This window comes from Myxocyprinus asiaticus, chromosome 18 (assembly GCF_019703515.2).
Source record: "Myxocyprinus asiaticus isolate MX2 ecotype Aquarium Trade chromosome 18, UBuf_Myxa_2, whole genome shotgun sequence".
In the NCBI taxonomy this organism is placed as follows: domain Eukaryota; kingdom Metazoa; phylum Chordata; class Actinopteri; order Cypriniformes; family Catostomidae; genus Myxocyprinus; species Myxocyprinus asiaticus.
The window spans coordinates 31086744-31100642 of NC_059361.1; the positions used below are offsets into that span (position 1 = coordinate 31086744).

The 13899-nt window shown below is 36.9% G+C and overlaps 1 protein-coding gene across 1 annotated transcript in view; it reads right to left on the reverse strand.

Annotated features, from left to right (window-relative positions):
• Positions 1 to 13899, reverse strand: part of LOC127455892 (cadherin-13-like) — a 570343-nt gene that overhangs the window by 363658 nt on the left and 192786 nt on the right. The window contains exon 3 of the mRNA XM_051724064.1: positions 1061 to 1272. Within this exon, the coding sequence (XP_051580024.1) occupies positions 1061 to 1272 (212 nt within the window). The remainder of the gene's footprint in view (positions 1 to 1060; positions 1273 to 13899) is intronic.

Genomic DNA, 13899 nt, shown 5'->3' on the forward strand with positions numbered 1-13899 from the left:
AACAAAATTGCAAAAAACAATGACTGTATTCAAACTTTCTTGTGGGAAATCAACCGACAAATGGATTACTTTACATTGTGTGACCCTGCGTACACATGTGGAAGTTGTTATTTGGCTTCGCTTTATGCAACACATGATTAAATTTAATTTAAACCAACTGAACTCAGTTCAGGAGACTCCGTGCTGTCAATAAAGGGTTAAACTTTTGACGAACGTTGTCATGACAAAACAACATGCACAGACCACAGCAGAGTTTGTCTTTAGGAGAAACACCAACAAAACTACATCTGGTAAGAAACCAAATTAAGTTTTTACATTGGAACCTGTTTGAGTCAAAAGACTAGTGTCTCTAGTTTCATCTGATATGTCATTTTTAAAATTTGAATGAATATTCATGAAACGCCATGCTGCTAAAACAAAATGTACACTAATGTGTACTTACAGTAATCAGTTGCACATTTGTTCCTTAGAAATCCTATGTTTACTGTGCATTATCACATTGAGAATCAGGTGCATTTCGTTACAAATCAAAAAGGGAAATGAAAAAGCACACAGCAGTAATACATGGGTCTCAGGAGGTTAAAGTATAGTTGGCTGTGGATAGGAGAAAGCATTTTAACAATGAAAAAATTACACATATCACCTTCAAAACAGATGAGATTCTGAATTAATGAGGAAATTGTAACTCTTTATTTTCTTTTATTCTTTCTTTCATTCTAAGTACCTGATAAAGCTAGTCAAAACACAGTGATTTTGGGAATGCCGGCATGTTCCTACTTCCTTTATCAGGGGTGATTGACTGAATAGAAAGGCACTGACGCATACAATAATGTACAGAGGCAAGAGAAGTTTTAAAAGAAGGATGAAAGAAAATTTGAAATCTATATGGATGACACTGGATCAGTGAAGCAAAATTATCTTCTATGATCTAATTCTGATATTTTCTTTGAGAGATATCAAATCTAAAATTTAATTTCTGACAATGGTTTCCTCTGAATGTAATATATGCTATTTAACAAAATCACACACAAAACATAACAACAAAAAAGGAACCACTTACCCTGAGTGTCTGAGGAGATCTGGGTGGTGCTCCTATAATTGTCACCTGTGCCATGTCATCAACATGCTTGTTGACACCATGAATAAACATGACGTCTCCACTGTCAATCACGTCTCGTCTTGGAACCAGATTGAGGTTCTCGTCTATTAAGAAGTCTGGCTTTGACACTTCAAACTCCACATTCTTATTTCCTGCGCAGTCATCGAGCACCACTGCAAAGAAACATGAAGAGAAAAAAAGGAAATCCACATGTTAGCTAATGAGGAAGACAAATTTTTAGCTTGAAGTACAGATACTGATTTGAGCATTGTGAGGTTGACTGAATTTATTCACAAGACATCAAGTGTCACTTTGAATTGAAGTGAATTCATCTGGTGATGGCATTGTTTATTTGCACATGCTGTCTGTGTTGTTTTAGCACCACATTCAGTACAGTTATTATAATTATTATGATAAGTATAAAAGGGATAAAATCCACAATGATCTTGGCATGTGAAATGTCTCTTTAAAATTGAGAAAGTGCACTCAAATACACCACATGCCTGGATACATTCCCGGTTAACACTCTTTTTCATAATTTGATCATCATTTGATGAGTCACTGCTGCCATGATCACTAGAAAATGTACACAAATGTCTCTTTTAAATAAAATTCTGTTTACTGCCTGCTTAGTGCAATGTTAATTATGGCAGGCAAATAGAGCTAACTTTTGTCAAAACAGTGCATTCTATTACAAGTCTTATGTGAACAGAAAGGAGGCGTGTTTGGACTGAAAATAATGACAAATGACAAATGAATGAATTTAAAACTCACTGCGCAGTTAGCATCTGGTTAAGCTGGGTTGTTCGTTAATAAGATTCAGGGTTTTGTGCTGAAATACTATATGTTAGAGTGGTGCAACAGCTTAGTATTGAATTCGCCCTTCAGTTTAAAACAATTTGGAACAAAGAGCTCTTTCAGGGTGATATATCTCTCACAGTTGATGAAAAATGAAATTGCTGTCTAAGAAAACGTGGAGTGTCCCTGAAAAGGTGACTGTGCCTGACAAAGCTAGATAATGCTCATTCATCCATAAGTGAAAAGCAGAGTAAAAAATAAAATATGACTTATTCATCAGTGATATTAACATGAAACAGAGAAGATTAACCCTCCATAATATCGACCTCCATTCCGTCTTCACCCATCAGGTCTGACGGAGAAAGATACCGCCACACTGGCTCGGCTTATCCCCTCTGATCATGTCTGTCTCTGTCTTATCTCAATGCCCCATACCCCTCTTTTGCTCTTTTCGTCCTCTGTGACATTTCCTCCTCCGATTTCCCTTCCCCATTCATCTTTCTCCCATCCATAACTCTTTTTTCCTTCCTGTTTCTCTTTGCCACCATCTTCGACGTTTCGAAGTTATAGTCTAGTAACACAAGGTGACCTGGGGGAGCAGATTCTGCTGCATACTAACATGACTGTGCACACATATACACACAAACATTTGTTTTTCTATCATGGTGGAGAATTTTCTATCTCCTACCCTTACATCTAAAAAGAAACCTTTCTGCATGTCTAGATTTTCATTAAAAATATTATGAATGTGTCTATTATACCGTTATCATTGTAGGGACCAGTCAACAGTGATTTATGCTTTTACTATACTTGTGGGGACATTATTTTATTTATAAATACCTTTTCCAGTTGAGGGTTTCTCTGGATTTCCCAAAATGGAGATTTTATCAGATTTAGCTTATAACTACATGACTACAGACAAGCAGGGCCGTAGCAAGGTAATCTGGGCCCCCTGACTGTAAATTGCTCTGAGCCCCTTTCCTATTAAAACATACTGTTTAGAATTTGTTATGGGGCCCACTGGACATTTGGGCCCCTAGAATCATTACCACCTTTCTCCCCACTTGCTATGGCCCTGCAGACAAGTATGTACGCACACATACAAGCAGTACGATTTTTCACAGATTCAGTTTTTAATTTGAACCTTGAATGTTTTTTTCAAATGCATAATTAAATAACACCCATAAAAACTTAAGTGAGAATTATAACTGACTACTACCACTAAATTTATGTTTTCAATAAAGACTTCATTTGAGTGAGTTGGAACATTGCCATAACAATCTTTTGCATTCATTCAGAAATCGCATTTCTGTTAAAGACGACTAATGTGCTAATGGCAGCTTCAAAAACAGAGGAAGTTTTGCATGACACATCAGCAATTAATGACTCTCTAACCAATTAGCTTAATGGCTTAGCACCCATAATATTATACACTGTAGCATAAGGTACACTAAAATGGCTCCTTTGTGAGCGTTGCTGGTTGTTTGGATCAAACAAATACATTATATATTGCTTGAGCAAGTAGGTGTAGGTTTCTCTCACTCAAAAATTCCTCACCATGCAGGACAGTGCATCCATGAGGAAGGTCTCTGGTGATAGTAACAGTGTTAACATGGTATGACCACATTTTCTGAGCTTCTCACATATCTGTTTAGCTAATTGAATCAGTAGAATCAGTAATGTGACATCTAATCAACAACCTCCACAATCACAGGTGATGAAACAATTTATTGCCTGGGGAAGCACCTGTTTCTATCGGAGGTGATTGTTGAGCTGTGCAGAGAAGGATATCTTCAATTCACTTTCTAATGATGTAGCTGAGGGAAATCATTTTGGGAAGCTGACATCCCTTGATCAGTGTGACAAACTGACTTTTAAAAGTACAAATATTCCATGTAGTCTCTCATTTTATTTAATCATAAAAGCTGTATGTATACTAATTATAAAAGAATTAGCCAAATGCTATTCAAAATGGTTTTAGATGGAATTTAGCAAGTCACACTACAACATTTTGGTAATTATTTTATAATTATTATGCATCCATATTAATTGAGACTACATGGAATTTTTGTTCTTCTAAAAATTAATTTGTTACACCACATAACCATGTAAAATGAGTAAAGGCACAAATATGATTAAAAAAACTGAAAAACCTAAGAGAAATGGTACAGTGCAATGGAAACAGAAATGTTAATGAAAGCATTCATTTAAATTTTTACCCAAAATCTTGATATTGATAAAATAAAAATCATTCATGGACATGCTATGCTTCAAACTACACTTTTTGACCTGTAAGTGCTTTGGCCACCCACAGAGATAAGAATAAGGACATGCATGGCTTCAAGTGTCACGAGGCCACCCAATCTGTGAATCGAAAACAGATAGCAACACACACACACACACACACACACACACACACACACACACACACACACACTCATGTTGGTGCAGCTATCATTATGAGGACTCTCCATAGACATAAAGATTTTTATACTGTACAAACTATAGATTCTATCCCCTAACCCTACCCCTAAACCTAACCCTCACAGAAACCTTTTTGCATTTTTACATTTTCAATAAAACATCGTTTAGTATGTTTTTTAAGCGATTTAAATTATGGGGACAATAGAAATGTCCTCATAAACCACATTTATAGCATAATACCCTTGTAATTACCAGTTTGTAACCTAAAAAAAAAAATTCCTTGTAAACCACTTAAACCTGCCTACACACAAACACACACACACACACACACACACACACACACACACACACTGATCTTTCAATACACTATAGGTAATACTTTTGCAGGTTTATGTGGGGAAGGCTCTTTCCAGGAACAAGGCATGGCAGGAAATTATGCATTATATTTTCTGTACTAAATGCTCATAAATAGACCTATACTGTATCTGTAATAAGAGAGTTGCATACAGGTAGGTTAAAGGCCACTGAAGATCATATGACTCACATATATATTTCCCAATGCATGGAACTCATGGAGCATTAGGCTACAGCGTTACCCACAGCGCTGTGTTGTACTTAAAGGGTAGGTTCACCCAAAAATGAACACAAACAAAGATTTTTAGAAGAATATCTCAGCTCTGTAGGTCCATACAATGTAAGTGAATGGTGACTAGAACTCCAAAAGCTCAAAAAAAGGAGATAAAGTCAGCATAAAAGTAATCAATAAGACAGAGGTTTAATCAATGTCTTCTGAAGCGATCCAGTTGGTTTTGGGGGAGAACAGACATTTTTTTACTTTACTTCTTGACAGCAGTCTCCTTGGTGATCATGATTTCAAGCTCGATTACACTTCATATAGACCATCTAGTGCTCTGTGCATGCATCAAGAACAAGGAAGTGTAATCGAGCTTGAAATTATGAGCATGCCTAGAGACTGCAATGACAAGATCTAAAGTGAAAAAGGAGTTACATTTTGGTCTGTTCTCAACCAAAACCAACTGGATCGCTTCAGAAGACATTGATTAAACCACTGGAGACTGATGGATTACTTTTATGCTGACTTTGTCTCCTTTTAGGAACTTTTAAAGTTCTGGTCACCATTTACTTGCATTGTATGGACCTAGAGAGCTGAGATATTCTTCTAAAAATCTTAATTTGTGTTCATCAGAAGAAAGAATGTCATACTCATCTGGGATGGCATGAGTTAATGATGAGTGAATTTTAATTTTTGTTTGAACTATTCCTTTAAGTCAGTGGTCTCAACCCTGTTCCTGGAGCCCCCTCAACACTACACATTTTGGGTATCTCCCTAATCAAACACACCTGATTGGGTGTGTCAGAAAAGGGAGATATACAAAATGTGCAGTGGTGGGGGAGGCTCCAGGAACAGGGTTGAGAACCACTGCTTTAAGCCAAAATGTTGAAATTTGAAACAAAAGTTCAAACAATTTAAACTATGAAACCCCTGTTTAAACTACTGCCCTTCTGAAGCACAGCAAATGATTATGAGACGATTTGCTTGATGTAATCATTACGTCGGTGGTGCTGGTGCAAAAAAAAAAAAAAAAAAAAGAACCACTGTCCCCAGTGGCCGAAGAGGGAAGTGTTTTCAAACGTGTGAGCTCCACAGAGTAGCACCAAAAGTGAGTTGTAAAGTGAGTTGTTTTTAGTTATAAATGATGTAATTCAATCAACAGGAATGCATATTTTATTAACCATTCGGAACATTCGGTAACATCATGTCGAGTTTCAGTGTGATCATATTGCCTTATCTACTTACATCGAGTACGACATTGAGTATAATATTTTACACATGAGATATAGAGCAGTGTTTCCTGTAATGCTATTTAGCGCCATGATAAACAAAACTGAATCTGAATTGATTCTGAATATATGTTCTTTCTATTGCATTCTGTTTGCTGGCTGCATGCAAAAACATATAGCCAAAACATACAGCATGACAAGTGTAGTCTGATTCACAAAACAAATGACACTGATGATTCAGTTATTTTAAAGAAACACTTAAAAGACTCACAATTTCATGAGCTATCAGTTTGAATTAGTTGAATCAGTCAAATTACTTGAATCTGTCATAACGTTTACGTACCGTGTTTCTACTAAAACGTGTAGCTTAAAGGTGCTGTAAGGGATTTTTTCATGGAAAGGTATGCAAAATATGTTCCTACTCCCTGAAAGATATTAATTAAATAAGTGTCGTAAGATATCTCACCTGTCTCTGAAACAGCACTAGACTCTGTGAACAGCAAATAAAATGTGTCCGCGGGCTGTGGACAATGACACTTTTGATCTGTCAATCATTTTGCACATTCTCATTGTCTTGAAGTTGCAGTGAATTAATGAGGTTTAAAGACATTTTTATGTCATGTTGTTCATAACAGTTGTCTGTTGAAGGTGCTATTTTGCTGCTGTTGTTTTAAACAACCGTTTCTACATGATGTTGGTCTCAATAAAGCTCATTTGTTATCTTTGGATTGTGGGGTTTTGGAAAGAGGGGGCGTGGCTAATTCAACGGCTCAGTCTCGTGGAAGTAGAATGGCTGAAATCGCTTACAGCACCTTTAAGATACACATTCAAAACATATTTTTTTTATTTTTTTTTATTTTTTATAAATGTTTAAATATAATAGTTATTTAACATGGATACGCTAATTGTCTTTTTTTTATGACCAAATATGGGGCAGATTTCTCTTGGAAACTGTCGTAGAGATCAAAGCGTTGTGTGGTAACACTTTATAATAATGGTCAATTATTAATAGGTAACTATGCAGGAATTAATGCAGGACAAATGAGTAGTACTACATGAAGACTTTAGTTACTACTATTAACTAATATAGAAACATGATTAACCAATCAGTAAGTAATGGCAACCTGATGACTGAGGTAGTTCACTGTTAGGTAATCAATAATTACTGAATTTGATTTGCCTCATTGAGAGCTATTACCTAACTATGGCTATTTTATAATAACTACTAATATTAACATGTCTGAAATATGTGCCTCACGTGTGTTCTTTATGAGAATTAATTAATGAACGTAACAGATGGCTAAATCATGGCTACAGTGTCTGGTAGAGTATCATATTCCTTGGGATATCTCTTCTGTTCATTACAAATTATTAACTTCAGCTGGTTTGATATTGCTGGAGGTCTTTGTAGAATAATTTTGGTAACCCATAAGTAGTGTCAACTGAGAAACAAAGACTGAAATCTTTGGCCTGAATGGCAAGCTTCATGCCTGAAGGAAACCAGGCACTGCTCATCACCTGGCCAATATCATCCCTACAGTGAAGCATGGTGGTGGCAGCATCATGCTGTGGGGATGTTTTTCAGTGGCAGGAACTGGGAGACTAGTCAGGATCGAGGGAAAGATGAATGCAGCAATGTACAGAGACATCCTTGATGAAAACCTGCTCCAGAGCGCTCTGGACCTCAGACTGGGGTGAAGGTTCATCGTCCAACAGGACAATGACCCTAAGCACACAGCCAAGATAACAAAGGAGTGGCTACAGGACAACTCTGTGAATGTCCTTGAGTGGCCCAGCCAGAGCCCAGACTTGATCCCGATTGAACATCTCTGGAGAGATCTGAAAATGGCTGTGCTCCCCATCCAACCTGATGGAGCTTGAGACGTCCTGCAAAAAAGAATGGGAGAAACTGCCCAAAAATATGTGTGCCAAGCTTGTAGCATCATACTCAAAAAGACTTGAGGCTGTAATTGGTGCCAAAGGTGCTTCAACAAAGTATTGAGCAAAGGCTGTGAATACTTATGTACATGTGATTTTTTTTTCATTTTTTATTTTTAATATGTCCTTCAGCAATATCAAACATGCCGAAGTTAATAATTTGTAATGAACAAAAGAGATATCCCAAGGAATACAGAGGTTGGGCACATACATCCCTATTTTTCTGTAAGGTAAGCTGACTATGATCATGGCCGTAACCACCATAGACATTGAGGCTTCCTGCCTCCTCCCGTGGAGGAGGAGGCAGGAAGCACGTCATTGTTTACAATAGAAACTTGCACAGAGCACAGTCCAAGTGCCGTTCACAAACCAAAACAGTCCAAAACAATTTAAAAACAATATAAAATAAAATAAAAAATAATTTCCAAATAATAATACAAAATAAAAAAAACAATGTAAACAATGACACGCTTCCTGACTCCTCCACGTGACGCGTGACTTTACCAAAGAGCTTACGTTATCCCTCTCATGAGCGCACATCACAGAGATGTACAGAAGTGAACATCTGTAGTTAAAAAGTATATAAGTATTGTTTTGTTTCTAAAAATAATCAATCGTTTGGGTTCAGAAGAACTTTATTTGTCGACTGGAGTCGTGTGGATTATTTTGATGCACCCTAAATATGCATTTTGTACCGTCAAATAATGGAGTACATCCACTTCCATTGTTTAGAGGAGGAGGCCTGAAATGAAATCCTAAAAGTCTTAAATTCTGTTTTAATGAAGAAAGAAACTCAGATACATCTTGGATGGCCTGAGGGTGAGTAAATGATCAGCAAATTTTCATTTTTTAGTGAACTATTCCTTTAATAGCTCTCAATGAGGCAAATCAAATTCAGTAATTGTTGATTACCTAACACTGAACTACCTCAGTCATCAGGTCGCCACTTACTGATTGGTTAATCATGTTCCCATTTTAGTTAATAGTAGTATCTAAAGTCTTCATGTAGTGCTACTCATTTGTCCTGTATTCATTCCTGCATAGTTACCAATTAATGACGGGCCATTATTATAAAGTGTTACCCGTTGTGTTGTACTGTAGGCCTGACATGAGTCATGTGAAAGGGCCATGGTGTGGTCATACACACACATACACAGCACTCTTCTCTTCTACGGTTACAGCAGCCTGTATGTGACTCAAAGACATACAGGTAGAAACATCTGGGGAACAGAAAGATCATTCCAGATTCTTTGCTCTCACTCCTTCTCTATCTGTTCTCATGATCATTTAACCGTAGTAGCACTCGTCGCCCTCTCTCTCCAGCTGCTGAGAGCACACTGTAGAGTCTGAGTCAATCACACAAACTCACACATTCTCTGAATGTGATGTGGGCTGGAGTTAAGACACAGGGAGTAGCTATACTGAGGGTCTTAATGAGCTCCTGTGTTCATGTCTCTCTCCAGTCCCCAGGGACAATGGCAGTGCAGGACAGTGTGTTCCGCTGTTGTGTGCTGAGTTCTGTTCTTGCACCTCAGCTGTAATGAATTCAGCTTGTCTTCCAAACTACCTAGCGACCACTGTTGCTGTTAGCATACACAGCAGCGCTTCAGTGCTCAGAGGAACACATGTGTATTATATACAAGTGTGCTTATAATCTGCTACATTGTTTTTCCTTATATCACAGCTAAATGTTCTTTTCATGTTCTTGTGTTTCAGTAGTCCATTTTATGTTTACTGTGTTTGTGAAAGCATGTTTTATTTTTTAATAGGGATACCTTAATAGAATGGCAATATATGGAAAACTCATATTTAAAATATACTGTATCAGGATTCTGCATTCTCTGTCTGGTCATTTTTATTGCTTTTTAGTGGTAGGATCCTGACAATATGTTTATACATGTTTTTTTACTGATATAAAGTCACAAAATTGTACATACAGTATATGAAACATATATTTCAAAATACTACATCAATAAAAAATGTCAAATATGTACCTTATATGACCTATTTTTATGCATATTTTGACATTTGAGGCATTTTGACATCATATTCATGACATTTACCCACCTCAATACTGTAATGCAGAAAAAAAAGATACAGTACTTAAATTATTGAATAAGTATTTTTTTACTGTATTACAGTAACTAGAATCATCATGAAAAAGATAATCATCTTTGAGAATAATGAGAATGACAAAACAGATACAAATGTCTGAATGAATTTGGGGGGAAATTTGCTTAATTGTTATGAAAATAATGTCACAATGCAAAAAAATCAAAAATTTTCTAAATAAGGATGCACCGACATAAAACTTTTTGGATGATACTGATTGTTTTTTGTTGTTGTTTTTTTTTTTCTCCCCTTTTCTCCCCAATTTGGCATGCCCAATTCACAATGCACTCTAGGTCCTCATGGTGGCATAGTGGCCTCAGTCTGGGTAGTGGAGGACGAATCTCAGTTGCCTCCGTGTCTGAGGCATCTTAACACGTAGCTTGTTGAGTGCGTTACTGCAGAGACATAATGCGTGTGGAGGCTCATGCTATTCTCCACGGCATCCACACACAACTCACCACACACCCCACTGAGAACGAGAACCACATTATGGCGACCACGAGGAGATTAACCCAATCTGACTCTACCCACCATAGCAACCGGGCCAATTGGTTGCTTAGGAAGCCTGACTGGAATCACTCAGCACGCCCTGGATTCAAACTTGCGACTCCAGGTGTGGTGGTCAGCGTCTTTACTTGCTGATCTACCCAGGCCCCCTGGCCGATACCAATTTTAACAACAAAAAAAATAAATAGGCAGATACCGATATTTTGCCACTTACTTTATTTTGTCATCAGATCACTTTTACTTTTTTTACGTTTTACTTTGGAAAAATGTTTTTACTGTTCTAAAAATAAATAATTTCCATTGAACATAGATTGGATCTGCTGAACACATAAAAGGCCAACATTTTTAAGAGTGCCATAAAGAAAGATAAATAGAAGATAAAAAGATATATAAAAATAAAAAAATAAAAAAATGATAACATGATGATTTACATGATTTTTGTTATTTTTTATTTTGTACATCTAAAACATTTTTGCACATCTGTTTTTGTAGATCAAAACAACAGAACTCACAGTTTACATGTAGGTACTGTTTATGATAGAACATTTCAAATTCCATGGAAATGTCAAGCACATCACGGAAAAAGAACAATTTTAAAGCAAAGGAACAAATTCCCTCTAAATGTGTATTATAGTGGTATAATGGACAACGGCTAATGCCGTCCAGACCACTAGAGGGCGCTGCTTGCTCACAAAGAGCTGACTGAAGTGCTGAATACAGACTGCCTTTATTTTAAAACAGCCTTTTAAGGTTTAGTTATTGCACATGGCCAAATTGTGATTTCAGTCTTCATTCAATCAATCATGCAGCATTAATAGGTATCATACCGATGTCTCAGAAGTCAAAGTCTGCTGGTTTCAAAGCGTTTTGGATGGTTTCCCTCATCATGTAGCCTATACCTACCTATGTTGCTTTCACAACTGTAACGTCTGTTTATGTTTCTGCATTAACAGGAGAAAAAAATATAGTACATGTTCTTAGGAGTGCCAACCCTTCTACATATTGTGGCTATTATAATTTTTGTGTGTTGTAAAATTAATGTATTACTAATTGTAACGTTGTTGGCTGCTGACAATGATGACAATGACAAAGATGACGTGAAGATGAAGAATCCAAGTGCAGTTTATTTACAAACGTGAACCAATAACCCTGACTACAAAACATGGACTTGACTTGACTTGACTTGACTTGACTTGACTTGACTTGACTACAGCATACCAAACACATAACATCACATTCAATACTCGATAACTAGACAATGAAAACATGAGGGCTTAAATACAAGACATGGGAGAACATAAACCAATGAACAAACAGAACTGATAACAAGATAATTAAACAATAAACCAATGAAAACATGACACATGACACATGAACATAGAGGCAAAACAGAAATCACATGACAAGGGAAACAGGAACACATGACATGAACCAGGAACTAGAATTTCAAAATAAAAGACATGAATCAACACAATACACATGACACTAATTAAATATAAATAAACTATCTGTTTTCATATCAGCATTTTCATGCTTATTAACGATATGCCAATGATTTGGATTTGGTCAATAATTTGCCGAAAAATATCGGCAGCCGATATACATCAGTGCATCCCTAATCCTAAATAAAAAAGCTTCATTTATTTATATATTTTTATTTTAATGTGGAATGTGACTAGTTCTTAATTTCACTTTTTACATGTCCATTTTTCAACAATTACTCCTTTTGTTAACTCAGTCTCTCTCAGTCCCATCTCTAATATCTACATTTTCTTTTCTCCTGTTTCTCTGAACATCTCTCATTGCCCTCTGTCATATTGTTGTGTGTGATTGCTACTGTAACAGTAGCCATCTTAGGTGAGACAGTTAAAAGAGGGCTCTGGCACAATGTTAAAATGCATGCGTATGTGTGCTTTTATTGAAACAGAGAAAAATAGAACAGATATGTCATGAGTGATCGCTCCCTTCCATCCTCAACTGTTTTCCTTTCACTTCGCCTTTGTTCGGTGCATGGTAACTGGTTAGTGAAGTGTGTCTGTTTAAATCAATACTCAAATCCATAGAAGTTCACTCTCAGAGTGCTTAACCTCTTCTAGTCCACTGTTAGTCCTTTCATCTTCATCAGCACAAAAGCTTTCAGGGCCATTTTTAACATAAATACATGCACTAACACACATACACATACGCCACATTGTTGAACACCCCCGGTGTAATTGAGGATGGTCAGGAAAACAACCATTTGTGTTACTCTTTGCAGCAACCAAATCAAGCAAAGACGCAGTAAATCTATGAATGTCCCTTTCCATTACACCGTTTAAGATTGCTTTCAAGAAGGGAATGCTCTATATAGTGTCCCAGTAGCAAGGCAAATTGTGAATGTTTGATGGTATTTTGTGTTGTCGCTGTGGAGTGTTTTGGAGAGTGTATGGCTATGGGCCGCTTTGATGTTGACTGTCAATACAAACCCCTCTCATCTTTGAAGAAGTGTTTTTGAGCTGAAATAGCATCATGCTTTGAGGATTAGCTTGCAAGAATGGTACAATGAAACTCATCAGGATTCAAATGTGCACACTCAAGCTCAATTATACACAAGCAAGCATTTTATCAGTGACATGCATATTACATAACAATAAAAGCCAGATCTGATAATTGAGAGGAACATGGGTAGAACAATGCCATGTCGATTAGCAGGAAACCTCTACTGGCTTACAGCTTATTTTGTCTCAAGCTGCAAAGTGCATGGTAATCTTTTGGGATGACCAGTGAAGGTCAATGCTGACAAAAACTCTCAGCTAATTCACAAAATATGCAAGTGACACCGCATTTCCCAAGAAACTAAAGTAATTAGTGTGAGTAATATGTTTACACTGAAAATGCAGCAAAAAGAAGTCTACTTTAAGTACCCGGATAATGCACTTTTTCAATGTGCACTTCATGCACTCATCGCACGCGGCTTGCCGTACATAGCGGAAGGGGTGGAGTTACCTGGCTGCGCTGCTGGTCTGACAAAACAGTTGTAAATAATGAAGAATGTAGCAGCAAGCGAAACTTCAGTGGATACAGCACCTTTCAAATGTGAGCTGAATGCTTTCCCATCACTCAAGCTGTGTGAATATGTACTGTACATTGTTTAAAATATAACTGTGGAACTGAGTTTGGCTAATGTGCTAAACTATTTTTACACTGTAGTATTACACACCATTATCAAGTTCATGTTC